At 34.7% G+C, this 26,092-nt stretch overlaps 1 protein-coding gene across 5 annotated transcripts in view; it reads left to right on the forward strand.

Annotated features, from left to right (window-relative positions):
• LOC121370644 (probable methyltransferase TARBP1) overlaps positions 1-26,092 on the forward strand; it is a 124,444-nt gene that overhangs the window by 25,821 nt on the left and 72,531 nt on the right. For all 5 annotated transcript variants that reach the window (XR_005957709.1, XM_041496012.1, XM_041496011.1 and 2 more), the window contains exons 8-10: positions 8,128-8,224; positions 8,526-8,718; positions 22,109-22,348. Coding sequence is in view for 4 of the 5 variants with exons in the window: in XM_041496012.1 (XP_041351946.1) it covers positions 8,128-8,224; positions 8,526-8,718; positions 22,109-22,348 (530 nt within the window). In the remaining variant the exon portion in view is untranslated. The remainder of the gene's footprint in view (positions 1-8,127; positions 8,225-8,525; positions 8,719-22,108; positions 22,349-26,092) is intronic.

The following is a 26,092-nucleotide window of genomic DNA, read 5'->3' on the forward strand; positions in this document are numbered from 1 at the left end:
ATTTACAATGTGTTTGCTGAATGCAAAAACAGTTGATAGGGGGTATGGGGGGGGGACCTCCCCCAGAAATAAAATGTGTTAGGTGTAGGGTTAGGGTTATTAAAATCATACATTAATAATAAAAAGTCATTAATTTTATCTAAAGGTTAACTTAAAAAAATTAAATCTGCAATAAAATTTGTGTATGGCGCCATACCCATATTACCCTGCAACCGTATATGAATAGCGTAATATTGCCCCCACAGTACTATAATAATAATAGCATAATAATAATAATAATAATAATAGATGAAGGAATGAATGAATGAATACATATAAATTAATAAAATTATCAGCTGCTGAGAGATTATCTGAAAAAGAAAATAAATACACACCAACTACGAACAGTACACAAACTAACAGCGGGGTCTTGTAATGGGAAGCAGTCGGAAGGAACCGTGTTATCTGTTTTCGAACTGTCAATGTGCCATTATTGTTACAGATAATTAACTATGATTTGGTAACAGTACTAACAGTTTAGCTAGTTTCGCAGATCGTTACGGTTAATGACTTAAATATGGCAGCATTCTCAGAAGTATTATTATTATTATTATTTTTTTAAATTATATATTAGCCACGAACTGTATTACATATAGCAGGCCGTTTAATCATAAACAAATGGAAGCAAATTGCTAGTGCATCACCAACTACTCTCGAAGTGGTGACCAATCACTTTCCGTATACTAACGGTATAGTTGAGAAACCTCTCTATAATATTTTTAAATACCTGCAGATAATAGATATATATATATATATGGGAGGGAGCACAAGCCATATATCTTTACGTTCGGAATTTGATAACTGCAAATTAGATGTACATTAATGAGGTCAATGAGGTGAATTGTATTGGCACGACATTGTAATCAACGTACTAGTAAACAAATAGACAAGGCTTCATTTTCTAGTAATGCAGGACATTATGTTGTGTATTAAGCAAAAATGATTGTGCCACAATGTTTTTTGTCGGTGCATTTACATACTCATCTCCTTGCACAAGATGGGTTTTTTTTTCGGGGAACACGTCTCAACCCCTCACCTTAAACTTCGCTCACATCCGTGTTGACCCCGCTCCTCATGTTAAAATCCTTGCACACACGTTTTCAGTGGTACTGTGTACAGAGCTCCATAAAAAAAAAAAAAGCAAACAAACAAACAAACACCCAACAACAAAATAACCCTCGCTCCCCCTCCTCCCCCACCCCCAAAAAAAAAAAAAAATAAAAAATAAAAATAATAATCACTTGCTCAATCACCTGCTTAAGCAAATTATGTTTTGTTTTTTCCCTCGAACGTGTCAACACCTGTTGCTCACCTCAGTCTAAATCCCCCTTGTTAAAATTCCTGCACACGCGCCTGCAGTGGTCCTGTGTAGGATAGCTCCATAAAACAATAACAACAACAAAACCCCACACACAATAATAAAAAAAATTAATAAAAATAAAAGAAATAATAATAATAAACAAAAATTGTAAGTTTATGTTCCAACTATTTATTAATTTATTTCAGCGTATTCGCCGTTTTTTATTGTTGTTTGTTTTTTTTGTCAAGAAATAATATATTTTAAATGATTTTAAAGTCTCTATACACAGCGGTCGTGCACTGTATATAAAATTCAAAAGTACTTTACACGGCTGTCGTATATATAGCCTCCTCTAAACTTGGTTTTGTTGTACGTTTTAGACTCCTCATAAAAGAGTTCCAGTTTTTAAAAATGAAGCTGCTCACAGATTCCCTCAATCGTAGTTCAATTAAAATGTTTTGGGTGATACAATAGCGAGGTTTGGTATTCCAAATTAATGTAATTGTCATTTATAATCCATATTTAGAGAAATAAGGCCCACTAAATCTGTGATTGGGTGCCTTTTAAAGTTAAGATATAATTTTTGCTTGCCGGGCCTCCACTTAATCCAGTGGAAAATTGGCAGATGTTTGTTGTTATTGAAACATTTTTATTCACAGCTGTTTTTATCTAGCCGTCTACTATTCAGTATGTTATGAAATTGTATCAAATCAGATGGGATGGGATGTAGCCCAGTGATAAAGCACTCACATGATATACAGTCTGTCTAGGATCGATTCCCGTCAGTGGACCCATTGGGCTATTCCTCATTTCAGCCAGTACACCACGACTAGTGTATCAAAGGCCGTGGTATGTGCCATCCTGTCTGTGGGCATTTCCACGTGACTCACATTGCATTTTTTGCCCACTTCTCAAACTATATCTTGGTTTACAGTTGTATATTTTAAGATTCTAGCTGTTGTATGCATGAACCTATTTGCATAAGGTATTAAATGACATCAACAAAAACTAACATGATTACGTAATTAATATTTTAATTGCATTTATTAACGACCATAACACTCTTCAAAATTCTCCTAAAATTGTAAATGACAGGAATGAATTAATACCTGTAATTCATTAACAACTAAAAAAGCTATCGGATAATGTAGAAAGAGAATAAATTTTGTTTGTATATATCTAATCATGCATAATTGGCATAGAGGGGCGGGACGTAGCTCAGTGGTAAAGCGTTCGCTTGATGCGCGGTCAGTCCAGTGTTGAGTGCATCGTTAAATAAAACATTCCCATTCCCTTCCCGCATAATTGGCATGACTCGAGTTACTGTGACTAGCGTTACATATTACCCAATATTAATAAAGTACTCTTCAGTTCACAGATCTATATGATGTATTTCTAACTTTCTGTTGTTGTAAAACAAGTTTGGTTACAGGAAAATATGTCTTTGACCAAACTTGTCATTAACCCTTCATTGTCTAAATATTGGAAGTAATTTTTTGTCTGAAATTTGGATCTGTGAATTGAATAAATTTGTGTTACCATCTTCTAGGAATTGAAGATATAAATCCTGATTCTTGCAAAAGGTTAATAGTTTTGTAGGAAGCGTTAAAGAAGACACTAATGTCTTGCTTACATGCAGCTCCAAATTGAAGCTTTTCTGGACAGTTAGAAACCTTGAAACCCAAAATGACCACAGTATTTTACAGTGAAGGGATGCTTCACTTTTTTTACTGATTTGTTGGGAGTGTAAAATATTTCATCAGGTTTAGCCGGCCATTTCCAGTTTTTGCCAGCAGATATATGCCCTTTCTCAAAGACAGGACAGTACATACCACAGCCATTGATAAATCAGTTGTAGATCGAGCACTGGCTGGTTGGGAAAGAAAAACCAATGGGTCCACCGAGGTGGTTCGATCCTACGACCACATTCTTCTAATAAGCTCTTTCAACACAAAATGTTACGTTAAATTGGCATACATGTATATAGGCTTGTACGTCCAAGTGGGTATACTGCAGTGGCCTCAGTTATTTACCTTACGTTAGTCAAAATGTTTTCCTTAATTTCCCTTTCTTCCAGTCAAATTGTTTACATGGTTCCTAAGTATTAATTTCAGTATTTGTTTTAGTTGAACTTGTTGTTCGTAGGAAGTGAGATGAATTCTGGGAAAAATGATAGCACTGACTTCTTTGATAAATCTCTTGATTAAAAAAATTAAAAGAAAACCATAACATTCAGTAAAAGAAAAAGTATTACAAAATCTGAAAAATGTAATTCCCGAAAGAAAAAATATAGCTTAATTTAGATGTCTATCTCTCTGAAACTAACAAAGATACACGAACGTATGAATTAAGTCCAGAGTCTAAATTAAAGGCTATCTTGATTTAAAAAATTAAAAGAAAACCGTAACATTCAGTTAAAACATGACTCACGTTACTCTGTCCCATTTTTTTGTGTGACTGAAAGAGAGACAGTTTTGTTCTTGGTGTCCTTTTCTTACGTAAGGACAGGGGATGCAAATATACTATTAACAGTTTCATTCTACCAGGGGATTCAGTGTGGTAAGAAAAAGGGGACCTTTTTTTGGACTCGCATTACAGAATTTTAATGCTGGGTTAAAGAGACTGCCATTAAAAAGGTAGATTAGACCAAAAATGTGATGAATAAAGCCCAACAAAATATGAACAGTGAAATGTAGAGGGTATTTGGGCTGTAGGGGGGGGGGGGGGGGGGGGGGGGGGGGGGAGGGGCCAGCAAAAAAGTGCTACCTAGAATGAAAAAAAACAAGAGCTTTTTATGTATCACTTTTGAAAGATGGAATTTTCGTGAAAGCAGCGATAGAAAGTAGGTGTTTTCCTGCAAGTACAACTTATTTCCTATCAAATAAACTGCACTCTCATGAAAATTTAAAAAAATAGAGTAAAAACAGACCATTTTCCCTGTTGGCATGAAAATGCCCTATAAAAGATCCCTTGCTACTAATGCACAAATGTAGGGGTTTTCCTCTCTAAGACTATATGTCAAAATTACTAAATGTTTAACATCCAATAGGTGATGAGTAATAAAGCAATTAATGTGGCATCGTTAAACAAAACAAAACTGTTAAGTCTCGTTATTTTGATGATAAATTAGCATTATTTTAATGTGTTAATAGCATGATGCAGTAAACAAATGGTTTACAGTATTTAATATTTATTTTTTAGGCTGCACAGGACTTGTACAGCCAATGCATGTGTACAAGGTGTTCAAATTACGGGAATTATGTGCAACTGACAAGACAAAACATCATAAACTAGAAAAAATAGTACCTGGGAAGCAGTCACGGAGGGAACTATCTGGGGGCTTTTAAGTCCTGTGAGATTTCACTGCTGTTGGATGGAAGCAAAAACTATCTTCTTGGTTGTTATTTTGACCAAGTTGATTGCAAAACTGCATAAAGAGTTGGAATCTGTTGTTTATTTTGATGACAAGGAAGGCGACACTGACTGAGAACATCAATTTTGATGGGTGGGACCAGGACTGATGAACTAGGTCCAGGACTGATGAACTAAGACCAGGACTGATGAACTAGGACCAGGACTAATGAAATTAGGACCAGGACTGATGAACTAGGGCCAGGACTGATGAAACTAGGACCAGGACTGATGCAACTAGGACCAGGACTGATGAAACTAGGACCAGGACTGATGAAACTAGGACCGGGACTGATGAACTAGGACCTGGACTGATGAACTAGGACCTGGACTGATGAAACTAGGACCAGCACTGATGAAACTAAGACCAGCACTAATGAACCAGGACTGATGAACTAAGACCAGGACTGATGAAACTAGGACCAGGACTGATGAACTAGGACCAGGACTGATGAAACTACATGTAGGACCAGGACTGATGAACTAGGCCTGGGACTAATGAACTAGGACCAGGACTGATGAAACTAGGACCACGACTGATGAAACTAGGACCGGGACTGATGAATTAGGACCGGGACTGATGAACTAGGACCAGCACTGATGAAACTAAGACCAGCACTAATGAACTAGGACCAGGACTGATGAACTAAGACCAGGACCGATGAAACTAGGACCAGGACTGATGAACTAGGACCAGGACTGATGGAAACTACATGTAGGACCAGGACTGATGAACTAGGCTGGGACTGATGAACTAGGACCAGGACTGATGAAACTAGGACCAGGACTGATGAACTAGGACCGGGACTGATGAAACTAGGACCAGCACTAATGAACTAGGACCAGGACTAATGAACTAAGACCAGGACTGATGAACTAGGACCAGGACTGATGAAACTAGGACCAGGACTGATGAACTAAGACCAGGACTGATGAACTAAGACCAGGACTGATGAACTAGGACCAGGACTGATGAAACTAGAATCAGGACTTATGAACTAAGACCAGGACTGATGAAACTACATGTAGAACCAGGACTGATGAACTAAGACCAGGACTGATGAAACTAGGACCAGGACTAATGAAACTTGATCCAGGACTGATGGAACTAGGACCAGGACTGATGAAACTAGAATCAGGACTGATGAACTAGGACCAGGACAGATGGAACTAGAATCAGGACTGATGAACTAAGACCAGGACTGATGGAACTAGGACCAGGACTGATGAACTAAGACCAGGACTGATGATCTAGGACCAGGACTGATGAACTAGAACCAGGACTGGTCACCTAGGACCAGGACTGATGAAACTAGGACCAGGACTGATGATCTAGGACCAGGACTGATGACCTAGGACCAGGACTGATGAACTAGGACCAGGACTGGTGACCTAGGACCAGGACTGATGAAACTAGGACCAGGACTCGAAACTAGGACCGGGACTGATGAAACTAGGACCGGGACTGATGAAACTAGGACCGGGATTGATGAAACTAGGACCAGAACTGATGAACTAGGACCAGGACTGATGAACTAAGACCAGGACTGATGAACTAAGACCAGGACTGATGAAACTAGAATCAGGACTGATTAACTAAGACCAGGACTGATGAAACTACATGTAGGACCAGGACTAATGAACTAGGACCAGGACTGATGACTAGAACAAGGACAGATGAACTAGGACCAGGACTGATGAACTAGGACTGATGAACTAAGACCAGGACTGATGGAACTAGGACCAGGACTGATGAAACTAGAATCAGGACTGATTAACTAAGACCAGGACTGATGAAACTACATGTAGGACCAGGACTAATGAACTAGGACCAGGACTGATGACTAGAACAAGGACAGATGAACTAGGACCAGGACTGATGAACTAAGACTGATGAACTAAGACCAGGACTGATGAAACTAGAATCAGGACTGATTAACTAAGACCAGGACTGATGAAACTACATGTAGGACCAGGACTAATGAACTAGGACCAGGACTGATGACTAGAACAAGGACAGATGAACTAGGACCAGGACTGATGAACTAGGACTGATGAACTAAGACCAGGACTGATGGAACTAGGACCAGGACTGATGAAACTAGAATCAGGACTGATGAACTAAGACCAGGACTGATGAAACTACATGTAGGACCAGGACTGATGACTAGAACAAGGACTGATGAACTAGGACCAGGACTGATGAACTAGGACTGGGACTGATGAACTAGGACCAGGACTGATGAAACTAGGACCAGGACTGATGAACTAGGACCAGGACTGATGAACTAGGACTGGGACTGATGAACTAGGATCAGGACTGATGAAACTAGGACCAGGACTGATGAACTAGGACCAGGACTAATTAACTACAACCAGGACTAATTAAGTAGGACGGACCAGGATGAACTTAACATTTGATAAATTATGAATTTTCTACTGGATTATGTGAGTGTGTATACAATATTGTAGTAAAATTAATAAAAACCAATATTCTTTGAATGTTTATTTGTTGATAATTTTCCTGTTCTTTTACTCACTGGTTAACTTTGTAATTTCTTCAGCAAAACTGGCCCCACGTCTAGAAATAAGCCTTAGTCCTCTGGGCTTATTTTTGGTCAAATACAGGTATTCACGTAGTCAAACAACACCAGGGCCCTGATCCACAAGCTATCTTAGCATTAAGATCGCTTCATGGAACGGGGGCCCAGGTTTGCTAAAAAAAATTTCTCAGGTCCCCCAGCCACATATTAATTATAATAACTGATTTAATTCAGATATGTTTTCTTCTAGAAAAACATGGCTTCCTCAACTCCTAAAAAACCCATGTATAGACTTGTAAATAACTGAAATTAAATAGCGTTTTGTGTCAAGTAAATGATCAAGCACTAAAAGTATTACAAAATCTGAAAAATGTAATTCCCAAAAGAAAAAAATATAGCCTAATTTATGTGTCTACCTCTCTGAAACTAACAAAGATACACAAACGTAAGAATTAAGTCCAGAGTCAGTCTTTACTATGAATAATGCATAAAGTCTTTAGCATTCAAATATGCAACCATACCAGTTGCATTTGATCAACCTAAACTTCAAATTAAGTAATTGGAATGTAGCACTGAAATTTAATTTTCATCCATCAAGACTCAGTGTTATGTACTGGGTTTTTTTTAGATGTGTTCAAACATAACTGTTGTCATAACTGTTGTCATAACTGTTTGCATAAAGTGATTTGTAGAAGGAATATTGAACTTAGATTTGCTTTGTTGCATGCAAAAAATTACTGGTCATACGCAATTATGGTTGGCTGAAATTTGTTGGAATTAAACTTTGATTTATTTTAGTATTCAATTATTACTTTTTATTTGTTTTGTTATCAGGGATATTGTTGTGTCTCGACTCACAACTATGGAGCCTCATGCTAAAGGCATTGTGCAGTGTTTTCTTGTCCAGACATTGATTAACCTAATAGATCAGGTAATTTACATTTCATTAGAACATCAAGTGCATTGCATTTAGTCTTTTTTATAGAATGTCATAACATGTCAGCACAACTTGATTATACAGATATTGTCCATTGTCTGTGCAGCATCCAAGTTTGTTGCATTTGTTTTTAAATATAGATTTTAGGCCACATGTTAAAGCTTCAATACTGTGAAAATGCTGTGCATGCAACATAAATTTCACATAATCAGAATGTTTATCTATTCTATATTTTTAAATATTTTGATTTTTATGGTTTAGCTTTTAGTACAGGAAAGATTTTTTTTTTTTTTAGAATCAAGTCAGTTTAGAAGATTTTGTTGATGTGATATCTAAATTTGACAAAGACCTTTGTCTGCAAAGGGGCACAACACAATGGAAACAAACTGTAGATTGGCTAGAAAAAACAAGCACTACAGGCTGGTCTAGGCAGTCTGTACAGAAAACTGTATTGTCCATGGTCCAAGACTGTTTGCAAGTCAAAGAAGGTGAGGCAAATAAATACCTCTAAATTGGTTTCTCTGGTTTCTTCAAGACAATTATGTTTTCCAAATCCTGCATCCACTAAATATTTTCTATTAGTAACTTCAGTTTAGCTTCACATAAAAAGAAATGGACAGGTATTTTTTAAATTAAAATTAAAATGTTTCATTTTTTGTGCAATTTGTAACAGACCATTGGTCAAAATATAAATACAACTAGCAATCCTTTAGTGAAAAATGTTGTCCTCTCTATAGAAAATTCCATTTTCTTGATTAGTTTCTTCTGGTGAAGTCTGTATTTTATTTTGTACGTTAATTTGTTAATCTATAAATTGCAGATCTGTTTTGTAAGTTGTATGTATTGTAATGAAATTTACTTTTCGGGTCCCAAACTGGGGACCACGGGTTCAGCTACCCCTTTCGGTTGTAGACTTTTGCTGGTACTAAGAGTCTATTAATAATTCTCTAGAAGGCTGAAATTACTATAAACCAGAGACCGACTTGGCTAGCACAGAAAACCCAAACTAACAAATAAACAGATTACACATTTATTCGAGGGAGTACAAACAAATAACAAATATGTATGGTAGTCCTCTAAGAATTCATATATGAATTGACTACCACTAAATAAATTAATTTACACCACATATCCATACAAATAAATATTTATATTTAGGGACGTGTATGAATGTGTCGTGGATAATCCCGACAAAGAGAATATTCGCGGAATTAAATTTACATCTGCAGGACAGCACATACCAAATAATTAGGCTCTACACCTTACACGATTACCCATCCATGCCGGTGTACACGAACTCCGTTAAATCATATATATTGGACAGCCCCCTTCAAAGCTATTTTTAACCAAAACACCCTATTAAAGCAGTCGTTAATCCATATAATTAGGACTCACTTATTCGGAATGGGGTTACAAACCATCGACAATGACGAAGACCACTTATTAAAATCAACGAGATCCTAATTTAATCAGGTTTAATTTATTCAGACGGGTCGTCCGTTCTCTAACTCAGCCAAAACGATTAAGCGGACAGTTTGTGCACGGTAAAAACACGGAATTATATATGGGACGATTACACCTTACACATAACACGGGTCATTGCCTGACTCGCTTTACATAGTTAATTTATAATTTTAATAACCGAAACTTATAAGATATACATTGGTTAAACGTATGTATAAATGGGCAGACAGCTAGGAATGGAAGCAAACAAGTTTACATATATATAAAACGAAAAACAACGCAACCCACAAAAACTAACCTCACAGGAAAACAACCCGAGCGCAAGTGGGGAGGAATAACGTGCGTCGAAAAAAAAATCTAACTTGACCAACCTGATTGGTTGATTCAGTCAGGCCACACTCTTGCACGGACTTCTGCCAACAACATTTAAAACGGTTGCACGACACTTATTGTATTATCCCTCGTAGCAATGAGAAAATAACGTTCCTGATATTCATAAGTGAGTAGAGTTAGATCATGCTGTTAATGTAATTAGTAAGAGATATAATCAGAATCTTAACTGAATATAATAACCAAAGAAAATATGAAAAGACAGACAGACTGAAAACCAGGAACGCTACAGTATGTACAGTCAAACCTGTCTTAAGCGGTCACACAAGAGAGTAGAAAAAAGTGACTGCTTAAAACAGATGGTCACCGATTATATATTATAGTCTTTAAAACATTTGTTGTTGTTTTCTTTTTTACTGTCTGTTGTGCTAATTGACCCCTCCGTATGATGAGTTAACCATGCCCCCCTGTCACACGTTATGCAAGGTTAGACAAACTTTCAATAATGGCTGCCGATTCACATAGGTCGATAGCAAAATCAACTGATCTGCCGATTAAGTTTTTGCCGTAATGTATTTAGAAATATCGCTGTTTAATTAAAAAGCCGACAAGAGTAGGCATTCAAGTGTTTCATTACAGGGTACATTTACGATGACAACGTGATTTAAATCGACGAAACAATTTTTACTTCAGTAAATCGAAGCACAAGAACCCGGAAGTGACAAACGTCGAATGCAAGCAAAAGATGATTTAAAACATCCTATGCTAACTTTTGTCAGAACTGACAAATTAAAATGTCTTGTATGTTTTGTTTTTGTTTTTCTTTTTCATCTTAATTTTTGTTGTTGTTGTTCGACTTTTATATTTATGGAATTCCGATATGCTGAGGAACAAGTGAATAGAAGGCGCGGCGATGACCCGGCCTCGACTTGTTTAAAACCGTGGCATCTTTATTTTCGGTCGGGTAGCGTTAAATGTTTTGTTTGTTTGTTTTTAAAAAAAAGGGGGTGGGGGGAGGGGGTGGGGCATGAGCAGTAACATTAAAATACAAGGTGTGGGGGAATGCTATCAGTATATTATAATTTTATGCACAAAAGGTTACAAAACTATAACAGGATAGTCGCATGTCCAAAAATTATGCAAGCAGTGGTTTAGATTGAGGGATTGCGAAGTTTATGTGGATGTATATTCTTACATAGCTGCACTGCTTGAACCAACCGATATACGGCACTTGCCCTATTTATGAAACCAAAGCCATACACGAAATTTAAAAAAAATTAAAATTAAATCACAACTGGCATAGCCAGAGGGTGAGTTGGTGGGGACCACATCTTTGGGCCACCAGTTATGTATACTAACATATTGGCTCGTCTTCGTTCTGACAAGACATATTAGGGCTGTTTACGTTTGGGTGCCTCATCCCCTCTTTATAAAATCAGGCTGTCCAGCACACCCTTTTGAAAAAGTTGGACACAATTAGGAATGAAAATATAGGACAAAAGTAGGAAAACAGAGAACAAAAGTTGGACAGAAACAGTACGTAGCGACATTATTCATGCTCAAAACACCTTTTTATGTGGTGCTCAGTTTGTATATGTACTTTGTGTTCTATCAGAAATAATGTGAATCTTATGTAACGGTCACGTTATACAGTTATTTCAAATTACTGTACATTATATTAATCAATATACATATTTACATGCATAGGAATGCTGATGCACAGTAAAACAGAGTTAACATGATTAATTTAAGTTTTCCATAATGTATTATAGATTCTTAAGTCATACATACACATTGTACATTATAATCATGTTAATCATTGGAAAATAAATTGGCTTTGAGGGTGTAATTTTATTATGTTGAAATTATATCGTGCCAAAAATTGGGAGATATATCTTGCTGCCAAGAAAAATTAAAATAATTTTCATAACAGATGACTTTTATAATAACACAAGGAATATGCACACTTTAACAGGAATTTGTGGCATTTTCAAACAAAAAAGAAAAACTAAGTATTCTGAAGAAAAAGTAGGAAAAATAGGACAAAGACCAAAAAGTACAAAAACGTAGGATCGCTGGACAGTCTGCAAATTATTTGCCAATTAAGCCAGTACAACACAGTGTTTAAATAAATTATAAACTCATGTGTTGTGGCAACAACTGTTGGGAATCAAACTTGAAGCTTCTGGCCCCCACAACCCAATCTCACACCCCACATCCCCCTCCCCCCATTAGTTATCCTATTGTCACACAAAATGTACTCACAAAGCTTTATCTGTTCTAGAGGCATAGGCAGATAAAAAAATAGTAATAAATATTATAAGACAACCCATGCCTACAGAACTATAATAATAATACGAAATAAAAATTTAATTAAAAAAATGTATATATTAAAAAAAAAAGAGGCAAAATTATATATATATATATATATATATATATATATATAACACATGAAACTAAACCACAGATTGCAGTTCGCACAATTTGTTTAATATTTATTATGAGAATACTTCCTAACATTTTCTTTTTTCACAAAGAGAGGGTCTTTACATATTAATCCCCATGCAGTCTGGTACAGGTAAATGTATTTATTCAAAAATGTATCTTTCTGTGACATCCATCTCCAAATCCTCGAAACTTGTACAGTCAACTGAGCAATTAAGGATTACCATTTGATGGGTGGTGTCAAACTGAATCCCAAGACTTGGAAGTCTGAATTACTCCTTAGCAGCAATATGTCAAACACAAAAAAACAATAAAATATTGTATTAAATGAAATTGTTGAAAGTGTTTCATTTTCAGCAGCAATTTCACCCCCTACCCCAGTTTTTCTTTCACATGTCAGTTGAAACTGTTCTATTATTTCTATCATTCTGTTCTCAATATCAAGATGCAATGTAATTTGTTTAACAGTTTGTCTTCAGAATCTCATTTTCGACATCTAATCAATGACTCCACATCCATTGGTCCAGTTGCTGAAATATATAAAAACAAACATGTTAAGTATTTCACATCCATTTGAAGAAGTACATTAGTCTGTAACTTAATTACATATCGTTGTATTAATTTAAAGTTTAATTTAATTTTAGGAAAACATTTTTTTAACAGGAAACAAAATCAGTGTGACTAAACAAAGTATAAAATTATAAAGTATAGCAGTAAATTAAGAAAAGTAGTAAACAATGTATTTAACTTTGATGATGTTATTTGATTTCTATTAGAAAGTTGCACAAAGCTACATATAAGATGACATGTGGAAGAAGAAAAATGCCTATGCTTTGCTAAAATTTGGGGTATAAAATAATGATGAAAAACAAAACTACTGTCTCCAAAAGAAAATCATATTTAGGGTAGGTAATAAAAACAAAACAGATGTAAGTGCCTCATCTAGGTGGTTATGGGTTTGAACTGTTTTGAAATTAGGGTTAGGACATTACATTTAAAGCACATGACCATTTATAAACCACAGTTCTTTTACTATCATTTATCTAAATATTAAAAATATATCTATTAATTTCCAAGATGTAAGTTTAACCTCGGTACCCTCTGGCAGAAATCATTAAGTTGAAAATTCTAAGAATAACAATAAAGGAATAATAAAATGTCTTACCAGTATTTATTATAAATTACCCAAGATTGGTAATTGATCTGCTGTTAGGTGAGGAATTGTTTTAATATATATTATGGTAAAATTGGGTTCTTTTAATTGAGGGGTGGGGTGGAGGGGGACTAATGGATAAGTTAAAGTTTGTTTTGTTTAAAGACTTCACTAGAGCACATTGAATTATTAATCATCAGCTATTGGATGTCAAACATTTTGTACTTTTGACATGTATAGTCCAGAGTGCAAACCTGCTACATTAGTAGCCAGGTATCTTTTATATATATACACCACCCAACAGACAGAATAGTGCATACCGCAGCCTTTAATATACTAGTCGTGATGCACTGGCTTAAATTGAATCAAACCGAGAAACCGTAACCGGCAGATCTGTTTTTTGTGGGTTTTTTGCTTCAAAACATTGAATTTTCCTAATTTATTTAGTTTTTTGCTTCAAAACATAAAATTTTCCTAATTTATAACCCTTACGGAAATAACTTATACAAACTTATAAGTGGAATATACTTCACTTATACGCCACTTATAAGTGGCCTATAAGTTACCCATATATTGGTATAAGTGAAGTATCAGTGTGTATAAGTATAAGTGAAAAGAATGGTTAACTGATACATCACTGATACTCCACATATAGTTCACCTATAAGTGGTTTATCAGTGGTATAAGTGAACTGGAATTAAGACATTTTTTGTTTGTTTCTATAAGTGAAATATAAGTAAACTATTAGTTTGGAGATAGTCCTTTTGCAAAGGAAATGATGTGTTCCAAATGAACGGGGAAAAAAAAACTAAGTCCAAAACATTTTCATGGTTATTTTTTAAAAATTCATAACTTCTCACAGGATTTATCAAATTCATTGGGAACAGTGGCTAAACAACCAAACATACATGTAACAGAATTTGATAGTATTTCCAATAATCATTTTAAAAATTATTAATATTAATATTAATACACATGATGCTATATGATTATAATTATCCCATGCTACCTCCTCACTTAAATAGACCCACCTTTCACAATAAATATCTGTAAAATTATAGCTGTAGGGCAGAGGGGTGTAGAGGGGGTGGGGTGTGGGGGGGGGGGGTGTGTGGAGGTGAGCTCCATTTCAATGTTTATTACAGTATGGATTTATTTTATCTATTAATAGTAATTTGTATTTACATATAAAAAAAAGTTAATTAACTTTAAAAAAAGAAAGAAAAACAAAGACAACAACAATGACATCAGGAATTCAGATAGAACAAGGGATTATTATGAGAGGTGCAAAATCCTGAGATTAATAGCCTTGCCATGGTGCAACTTCAAAAGGACTTAATTCAGATACCACTGTGTGGGTCTCCAGTCAGTAGGAGGAAACTACAGAAAAAAAAACAAAATGGCGGCACCTGGACATTTTCTTTGTGCACATGTGTTTTGTTAAGACTATACCTCATGTCCGTGGAACAAGTCTATCATACAGGAAAACTAATTTGGTAAGTATATGACTACATGTAGCACCTATTTTTTAATTTTAACACTTCATGTTTTTCATTTAAAAACCATGCATTACAATCATTGTTGGATTTTCAAATAGACAAAATGGCGGCATTCCTTTGTCTGATAAATTCTCTTCATTTATGTTAATGCATGTGCATAGACATTTCATTTAGTGAATACAACTATAGTTCAAACTATAGTGCTGATTATAGTTATTTTGTCACATAAAGGTTTGGTGTTGTTGTTTACATTTAAATATTATAAGTAATTAGTAGTAATTAATTAAAATATACTTGTGGTTTCCCTCTGTTACCAACAAACATGATTTTTTTTGATTTTTTTATGTCAAGGCAAATTTTAAAGTTTTTAAATCCATATGATCAATTAATAGCTTGGAAGTATTAATAAGTTATAATTTTTAATAAATATAATTTTAATCATTGTGACTATAGGAGCAATGGAGGAACATCTGTGCCATTGTACATTAAAACAGTTTATGTGATAAAACCAACATGAAAAGCATCGTATATATATATATATGTATTTTGATTAAATGAACTAAAATAATTTATGTAATGTTCATCAACTTCTGCAATTCACAAACACTGGAAGTCTTTAGATATCACCTTACAAAGGGATTACATAGCTCCACTAATTGGGGCAATAAAATGTCTATAGGAGAATCATAATGGGAGTTGTCACCTGATCACTTTGTACCTGTCTTATCAAAAGGATGTGTATCTCTAATTCTAGCAGACTGGGAGTAATTAATTTACTTCACACAGTTCTAATTAAAAGCCCAAGGGAAATGGGGGCAGTTGTAATGACTGACATTTTAAACAGTAACATGAAACATATTTGTTAGCTTTTATGTTTGCTTAATACACATATTAATTTTTATAAGCCCAATCATTGCATGTTAATATCATTTACATTAAACTGTTCTAAAGTCAGAATACCTATTGTTCAGAAAAATAAAGATGCTACAAAGAACACCAAAAGAAAAACCTAGGGTCATCATATTTTTTACAAAATGCAAAATTAAAATGGATGTTTTCATTTATTCACCAGTTATAATATATCACCAGATGCATACATGTTGTAATGGTTCATGTACTGAACAAATCAGTCTGACTGATGTTTTATTAAAGTTGATCATCGATTCAGCTTTAATATCCTCAACATGTACATACAAATACATGAAACTTATGGAAACATAATCAGTTGAATCAGAGAAATTTTATAAACAGTTATTACTTATTTGCATGATTCTTTCTAGTACTTTCCAGAACTTAAGAGTTTAAAAATATATGTATATACATGTATGTATTTTATTTTCTGGTTTCTTCTTAATTAAAATTAAAGTTCAACATTGAATATTTCAAAGTCTGTTTTAATACAAAAATTAACGTTTATTCTAGAGATTTGATTGAATATTTTTTTAAACTATTATTTTTAGAAGTAAAATTGAAAATTTAACTGAAAGTTTGTTTTTTCCTGAAGTTTTGATTCCCCACATCTGAAACTTGGTAGGCTGTGATTCTCTAACTTAGTCTTTAAAAACTAATAGAAAGAACTAAATGTTTACATTAAACAATTGCTAATTACATAGCAGATCTATTCAGACTATATGAAATATGTTTTTCTTTTGCAGAATCCCATCTGAATGTTGGATGACATATATCAAGATGGCACTGAACAAAGACATAACTGAAAAAAGGGATGTGAGAGAATCCAATCTAACATTTAAAAATAAATATTCATTTATATTATTTATAAAATATTTCTTTGCATATACTGTTCAGATATACATGTATTAGTGGGTCACTTCGGGAAGAATGAAACACTACTTTGTTAAAGACTATTGTGCTTCAATTTTTATGTCTTGCTGACAGTTTACAGATAGGGTGTGGAAGTGCTGTCATACTGTACTGGTGACATAAGAACAATAACTTTTTAAAACAATTATTTGAATTAAATGGGTCATGAGAATTCCCATGGTATTCATGGATTTTGAACCTGTTGTTTCACTCTTCTTTTTTCTTTTCTTTTTCTTTTTCTTGACAAAACATTTGTTACCAGTTGGTAGCTTGACCAAAATTGGTGTCCATTTCTGTGGGTGGAGATAGGGTCAGTCGCATTAATACAGAAATTACCTAAGAATATTGAAATTTGGCCTCCAGGGACAGATTGCTGCCTAAATTTCATTTGTTTAATGATGTCACCAGAGCACTGATTAGTTCATCACTGGCTACTGGATGTAAAAAATTAAATTGATAATTAATTTTGACCCATAGTATTCAGAGGAAGCTCTCTACATGTTTCAAAAGCAGCAAGTCATCTTTTATATGATCTTACCTCAGACAGGACAGAACATACCACAACCTTTGATATTCACTTATATTTCACTTATACTTCACTTATACAGCGTTTTTATAAAATATCAGTGAATCACTTATACTTCACTTATACAGCAATGTTTGTAAATATCAGTGAATCACTTATACTTCACTTATACTTCACTTATACAGCAATGTTTGTAAAATATCAGTGAATCACTTATACTTCACCTATACTTTACTTATACAACAGTTTCTGTTAAATATCAGTGAATGACTTATACTTCACTTATAGTGGGTTTTTTTTGTAAAATATCAGTGAATCACTTATACTTCACTTATATTTCACTTATACAGCATTTTTTTTTAAATATCAGTGAATCACTTATACTTCACTATACAGCAATGTTTGTAAATATCAGTGAATCACTTATACTTCACCTATACTTTACTTATACAGCAGTTTGTGTTAAATATCAGTGAATCACTTATACTTCACTTATACCTGGTACTTCACTTATAAGTCACTTATATATATCTAACACTTCTGTTAAATATAAGCGAATGACTTACACTTCACTTATATATATGGTTAACACTTCACTTATAGGTCACATATACTTTGTATAAGTGATACCTCATTTGCATACAAAATCCTAATCGTTTACTTATAAGTCACTTATACTTGAAAAGTATTAACGACTTATACTTCACTTATAAGTGAAAAATATAAGTCATTTCGGTAAGGGAACTTTCCAGACAATACTTCCTTATCCCACTAAAGCTCACAACCATATAGGTTACTCCCTCACCACCACCACCACCCCCCCCCACTCACCCCCACACACACAAAAGCACATACACACTCACACCTACACACATGCAAACAAAAAGAAAAGGAAAAAAAGCTAAGACTTCCAAACGTTCCAGCATGCTTGTTAATACTATCACTAACCCTAAACCTAACTTAAGCCTGAATTAACTGAATGCTGGAACAATCGGAAGTCTTGCCAAAACTTTTATTTTGGCCATTCGTCTGACTGTGTGCAGTTTAACGACAGATTCTTAACGACAATATATACATCGAAGACTGATTAAATGAGTCAATAAATTCCATTACATTGGAGGGGAAGTGATTTTTAAACACTTACCTTCATAGAATTTATATATCGGTTGAATTTTGATGGATTTCGGCAAAACTTCACTTTCAATACCGTGTGACGGTTTCGCAGGAAAACACTGATTTTACGTCAATCCTAGGCTCCGCATAGTTGTCATCGCTGTTAACACATGTCAGCAGAAGTATATGTTTACTATGATTATAATTCAGTTGGAGGAGACAATTATTTTAACTAATTTTAATGCTAACTATACAAAAATGTTACACATCGAAAAAAATTATGTTGTCTAATCTAATGGCATCCAAGCAAAGTTGGGCCCACAGTTTTTGAACTGTGAAACATGATTGGTCCAGCGCGGTTGTCAATCACGCCATACGGAGGGGTCAATTAATGGATGTGTGCTTCACAGTTGACTATAAACCATGGTGCCTCCTTCGGAAATAATGTAACTGGAATGTATAAATCTAACCATTGTTAAAAAGTTTGTTTTCTTTTTTCATTTAATTATTCAATTCCTAATTCGTGCGATGTATTGTCATAGTAAGTGAATCTACGAATGTCAAATTTAGGCAACCCAGAGGCAATTAGATGCATTCCAGAGTCATATTTTCTTAATTGATACACAGTAGAGATGTCAGGGACTGAATGGGTACTAGCATTCCTGAAGGTGTGAAGGTCAACTAATTGCTGCTCCTTATCGCTGTTGATAAAAATATTATCTCATTTATATTATAGCAAACATTTACTGTGGCCACTTAATACAGGTCTTTTATCGATTTAGGTGGCCGGTGGCTGTGATAAACAGGTAACAAATTATTAAGACACTTATTTTAAGCAAATTTATAAAACATAAACATTAAAAATTGTTTGGTATGGGAAAAAGTGTCCGCTTATGGAAGGTGACTGCTGATTACAGGTGGCCACTAGGGCAGGTTTGACTGTATTCATGAATGTTAGATAAAGAATATACCACTTTGGTAACACATACTCAGTGAGTAGTAATTTTTTTGGCTTCTTTCATTTATTTCTTCAAGGCACCACACCTCCATTTGTTGTTACTTTATGTTGCAGCTTAACCCTAGAGAGCCGCCAGTATCAAATATGATACGTAAAACTAATTAGGTTAATTAAAATTAACATATAAAAAATTGTTCAATGAACATTAAATTACTCACATAAATGTATGTCTGATGTATGATATTTAATACAGAACAGACATGCTCTATATCATATTTTTACAAAACTAATGTCTAAAGATGGCTGAAATGTTGGATAACGACATTTAGATTAGAACAAAACATTTTATCAAGAAATGTTGCACACAGGTAAGTGGGACTAATTGGTAAATGCTATGAATATTAGTAGCAGTAATCAAAGAATACAGTGAACTGAAAGAATCTGATACTTAAAACATAGCATGTAGAGCCTGCACTGCCAAACTACGTGTATCAAATGTGATACGTCAGGCTTGCATGGTTTGATGTTACAAAAATTAACAGTAACTTATGCCAGAGTTAAAAAATATCCAAAATCTAAAACAGTTATTTACAACATAAAAATAATAATAAAAAGTTAAATAAGTTTATTACCAAAGAGAATTGTGTTATAAAACAACATGTTAACTAATGTTTTAAATGTTTGTATGGGATGTTTGTATGGGTTCTTTTTTGTTGTGTATGGGAGTTCAATAGTAGGCTTTGCACGCACCCCAAACTCCAGTTGGCAGCAAGAGATCTTTTATAAATACCATTCCACAGACAGGATAGTACATACCATGACCTTTGATACACCAGTTGCGGAGTACTGGATAGAACGAGAAATAACCCAATGGGAGTGTGCAGGATTTATCTCAGTCATTTGAGTGCTCACTTGAGGTACTTGCGTCGAAGGATTGAACCACCTCTGTGGATCCATTCATCTGATTGGGGTTTTTCTCATTCCAACCAGTGCACCACAACTGGACAAAGGCCGTGGTATGTGCTTTCCTGTCTGTGGGAAAGTACATAATATGAAACATCCCTTGCTACTAATGGAAAAATGTGACAGGTTTCCTCTCTTAAGACTCTTGTCAGTTACCAGATGTTTGACATCAATAGCCTATGATTAATTAATCAATGTGCTCTAGTGGTGATGTTAAACAAAATAAACTTTACTCAATGAGCCCACCGATGGGGATCGATCCTAGATCAATTGTGCATTAGACAAACACCACTAGTATGTACTGAGCTACGTTCTACCCCCTTGTTCTCCAGATACTAGGAAAATAATATTTTTTCCGAAAGTATGCCCTATCCACCTCCTAAACTGTACCCCACTAATATATTTTTGTTCTGTCTGCAAATAATGATAACAGTTGAAGGTGATGATATAACCCTCATGTTAAAGGAACATGAAAAATTTGACACCATATCATATATGATACACTGGGTATTCAAAATTAAATCACATATGATACGGTTCCGAAACGAGGCAAAAAAGTTCACAATTTTTATTTTGCTATATTTTTTGTTTTTCTTACACTGTTTGTCAATTGTTAGCCAACTGTCATATTTTTCACATCACAGTTTATATGTTCAGGTTCTCTAGGGTTAATATAGTCCGGTTTAGGAAATACATGTAGTTCTTCATTAAAACAATTATATTAAATACTAAAATGTCTTTTCAAAGCTTTCTTTGATGATTACAAGTAGGTTCTCTGGCTTTTATTTTGGATAACTCAAAATTCGTGGGATCAATAATTTACATTGATTTTGTGCATGATATTTAACTATTTGGTACATGACTACATGTACTTCTTATACTAACTGTCATGATATTGCTTGATATTGCTGTATTTTTCACAGAATATATTCTACCATAGAATCTGTACTGAAATCATTTCAGAAATGCCTGCAAAAGTGAACAATTGTGTGCAACTGTAAACATTCAGTATTGTTGTGACCCTCTTAGTTCAATGAATTTATAAAACATAAACAAATACAAGTTGTTACATTTTTATTCTTATTAGCAATCAATAGTTATTGTCAAAATATTTTCCCAATAACAATTATTAATATAACCCTAGATAGTATTATTAATACATATTATGTTTAACTGTGACATCCAAATAAAAATAACATACACTTCTTGTCATTAAAACATTCTAACAATCAGTTATTAAGTGACGTAAATTGAATTAAGAACTGTATAATAATTTAATAAACAAAGCACCTGCTAAGTATAATTATTGCTATACTAGATCTACGCCATTACACAGGGCTTTTCCTCAAAATGATGGCTGTGTCTATAGCCTATGTTAAATGACAAAGATTGTGGCTTCCATTGCCATTACATTTATCAAATTTATTTTTGTTCACAATATTTAGCACAATATTTGTATGGCAGTTGACTGGACTCAAGTGTAAAAAGATCATTGTGACTTGCTGCATCAGGCAAGTACAAAGAAGGTGGTTAGCAGTACATATCAAATGTGAAGTGATTGAAACAGCTTTGTATTATGTTATAAATATGTGCTTATTTATTTCAGATACAGAAATCAACATGGCTGACCAACTTAAAATAGGTCAGATTTCACGTCTGGTATTACTTGCAGCAGATGCAGGTATCCTTGGAAACAAATCAAACCCTGAAGATGTAACTCTTGATGACCTTCTGAATCTGCTGACTGCTATTATTAACTCTGTCAGTTCGCATGCCTATATGCCAAAGGTAAAGGCAGACAAGGCAGTTTACCTGTTAGCAGCCATTTCTGAAGAGCAAGGGAAAGGTAATGCTTTAAATTAGTAATTATTAAATACATGTGTCTAGATGTTGTCATCAGGTATTTTTTTTTAAATTAAAGCAAACTTCAGAAACCTACAATTAGTTTTGGTCGTCTGCAGTAAAATGTCTTTGAAGATATATTAAACAATTCAGTTTTGAAAAATGAATATTAATTATAGTTTGTTTAGAGGTGTACAAATCAGTTGTCTGCATGCCCGAGACAACAAAATAAGCAACTATTCATTGTTAAATGGTTGTCTGATGGACAACCAAGAAAATCCGTAAAATAATCTTGAAAGTCAGATTCACTGTGCATAAATTAATTAACAATCTCTCACTGTTGACAAACAAGCACCCCACTCAACAAATTGCTTACGCCCCTGATTGGCAGGTGAAATACATGGGGAATATTTGTTGTCTCAATTACTCAAAACAAGCAACCAAGATCCAATCAGTGTCCAATGATTTGCATCATTAGCACAAAACATGTTCGGTCAAGAAAGAGGTGTTTTTAGCCATTCAGTATTTCCTTTTAAACCTAATTCTTTTTTATTGCATCCAAAAACTGCATGGTGATATCTGTTGAACTACAAATTTTAAACGCACAGCTCTAAAAAGCTGGAACGTTTCAGCTGTCATAATCCACTTTATTTCGTGACACGATTTGTGGATCTACTATGTAATTTAACCAATATCATGAACAGTCTATATTAATATTTAGATGCACCCTCACCCCCCAACAAAAACAGTTACCTAGGTTGATATTAAGGGATCTTATTTATTAAATATATTTATTGTTTCAGCAAAGTTGAAATGGCCTTTAAACTGTTAGTCATAATTCTTCATAATCTTGTGGATGCATGCTGTGGATCTGGAAATATTATTTTTAGTGGTGCCTGTCAAAATGACCTACAGTCAGTCAATTTGAGCCTGTCAAAAAATAAAACTGTGCCTGTCAACCAAATGTTGAAATCATGTATGTTATTACTTTATACTCGTAGAACTATTCATGATGTAGAGAAACCCATCTATAGTGAAGGACTATAGATGGGTTTTGGAAAACGCCTTTTATCATGCTATGGAATTTACTACAAGTTTTTTTTTTTTTTCTTTTTTTTTCCAAAACACTTTTATGTTTGTTCTTACATCAAACCAAACTCAAATTATTTCCAAAAACATTTTTGTAGGAGAATGGGATGAACTATAAACATTACACCAATGGCCAAATTGAGCCATGTATGTTAAAAAAGAAAAAAAAAAGAAAAAAAAAAGTCTTATTAGGATGGGTATTCAGCTTACATTGGTTTGTAGTACATGTTATTGTGTAATTTAGTGAACTTTTCATATTGATTTTGGAAACTTGTTATTTTTTACTTCCTTAGATGACAAGGGACCAAAAAAAAGTTGTTTCCAATTTTTCTGTTCATGGATATTGGCAAAATCCAAGATGGCCACCGTACGGTACCCAAAATCTTATTATTGTCATATCTTTGCCAATAAATAACTTATTGACTCGAAAAAAACATCTTTTTGTATGTTTTCAAGGACAAGGAAGCCATTGGAATCATCATTTATTGGAAAAAGTGAAGAGAACAAATAATTTTGATCATGTATACCTCAAAATGTCACCTGCGGACATCAATAAAATTTGAATTTCTCATATATTTCTGAAAAAATGTAAACAACTTAGTTTTGGTCCCTTGAGTCTAAGGAAGCACATGTAAACAATCACATTGATGTCCCAAGCACAGTCATACCTCTCATACCAAGTAGGATCAGTGGAAGTCCCCAACCACGAACTAGTCCACACTTTAAGGATTTCAAGTTAGGATGCAACGAAAATGAACTCCTGAGGTCAGAGGTCAGAGGCATGGCTCTTGTACAAGAGATGGTTGTCCACAAAGGCAAAATTCAAACATGCAAAAACCTGTCGGACTTCTTTGTACGTTCCATCGACAATAAATCTCGTGAGTACTGTGAAACCTACCTAATGTTTGATGACTACAGTTCTACAAATTCTCTGAAAGACGAAACGAGACAACACAGGACAGCTGGCAGAGCACATAGAAGAGGATATCAAGTAGAAGATACCACACGCATCAAGGATTTAAAGACATTTCTGGCCAGTAAGGAAACTAAGGCCAACCTTATTTTGTATCTTGCAAATAATGCTGTCAAGTTGTGTGCAAACAGCCAATCACCACACACACACACACAAGGGAGTTCAACCATCAAGACATGACATGGTGAATATTGTAAATAGACAAGAAGAAGCAGATACACTCCTCATACTGTATGCTGTGGTAGTGAGTCGCTTGGGTAAGGTTGTACACATTTATTCATGTGACACAGATGTATTAGTGTTAGCTCTGCACCGGATACCAGAACTGAGCCCACACAACGCCATCATCATGGGTACTGGAGATCAACGAAGAAAGATAAAACTCCAGCCAGTTTACGATGCTCTGGGTCCAGCAAAGGCAGCAGCACTACCAGGATTTCATGCTCTTACTGGTGCTGATAATACTGGTCATATCCATGGAAAAGGAAAGCCAACGTGCTTAAAAGTCTTTCTAAGGGCTGGCGTAGATGTTATCAGTGCAATTGCCGGACTTGGTGTTGGAGTGCAGCCATCCAACTCTGTGTTTTCTGGTTGTGAAAAGTTTGTGTGTCAACTCTTTAACCCAAACATTTCAACTGCCAGGGCTCTTAGATGGCACATGTTCAAACAGCTCAAATCTAACCAAGGTGTAGAGAAACTGTTTCCTACTCAGAGAGCCATCACTGAGCACATATTGCGTGCACATCTTCAGGCCAACATCTGGTTGCAGGATTTGGTAGCTGAACCAGAGATATTAGATCCAGAAACTCTAGGGTGGCATCGTCAAGATAATGGCAGCTATGTACCTGTAGTGTCAAAGGTACTTCCAGCACCAGAAGCTGTTGTAGAACTTGTAAAGTGCACATGAGGGGTTAGCAAAAGCCGTCAGAGGTGCTCATGCAAGATCCACAATCTGACCTGCACAGAACTATGCAAGTGTGAAGGAGCCGAGGAAACCTGCAATAACATTGTGACGGGTGATATCCTGAGTGACGAAGAGGACGAATTTGATGATGAAAATAGTGACTAAACAATGCACATTCATGTGTGATAAAGTACATAATGGGCTCGTTATTATATCATTTCTGAATAGTGATGAATAATTACTATGCTTATACCAAATAATTGGTTTTCTTTCATGCAGTAACACTGTGATGAGTGATATCCCGAGTGACGAAAAGGATGAATGTGAAAGCGAAAACAGTGACTAAACATCACACTTTTTTATGTTCAGTTTGTCAAATAAATTATGATTGTTTTATAAACATGTGATTGTTTACATGTGCTTTCTTAAAATGTCAAGGGATCAAAACTAAGTTGTTTCCATTTTTTCAGACATATATGAGAAATTCAAATTTTTTGATGTCCGCAGGCGACATTTTGAAGTTTATATGATCAAAATTATTCCAATGGCTTCCTTGTCCTTGAAAACATACAAAAAGATGTTTTTTTCGAGTCAATAAGTTATTTATTGGCAAAGATATGACAATAATAAGATTTTGGGTATCGTATGGTGGCCATCTTGGATTTTGCCAATATCCATGAATAGAAAAATTGTAAACAACTTTTTTTTGGTCCCTTGTCATCTAAGGAAGTAAAAAATAACAAGTTTACAAAATCAATATGAAAAGTTCACTAGACTGCTAT

Source organism: Gigantopelta aegis, chromosome 4 (assembly GCF_016097555.1).
Source record: "Gigantopelta aegis isolate Gae_Host chromosome 4, Gae_host_genome, whole genome shotgun sequence".
NCBI lineage: Eukaryota > Metazoa > Mollusca > Gastropoda > Neomphalida > Peltospiridae > Gigantopelta > Gigantopelta aegis.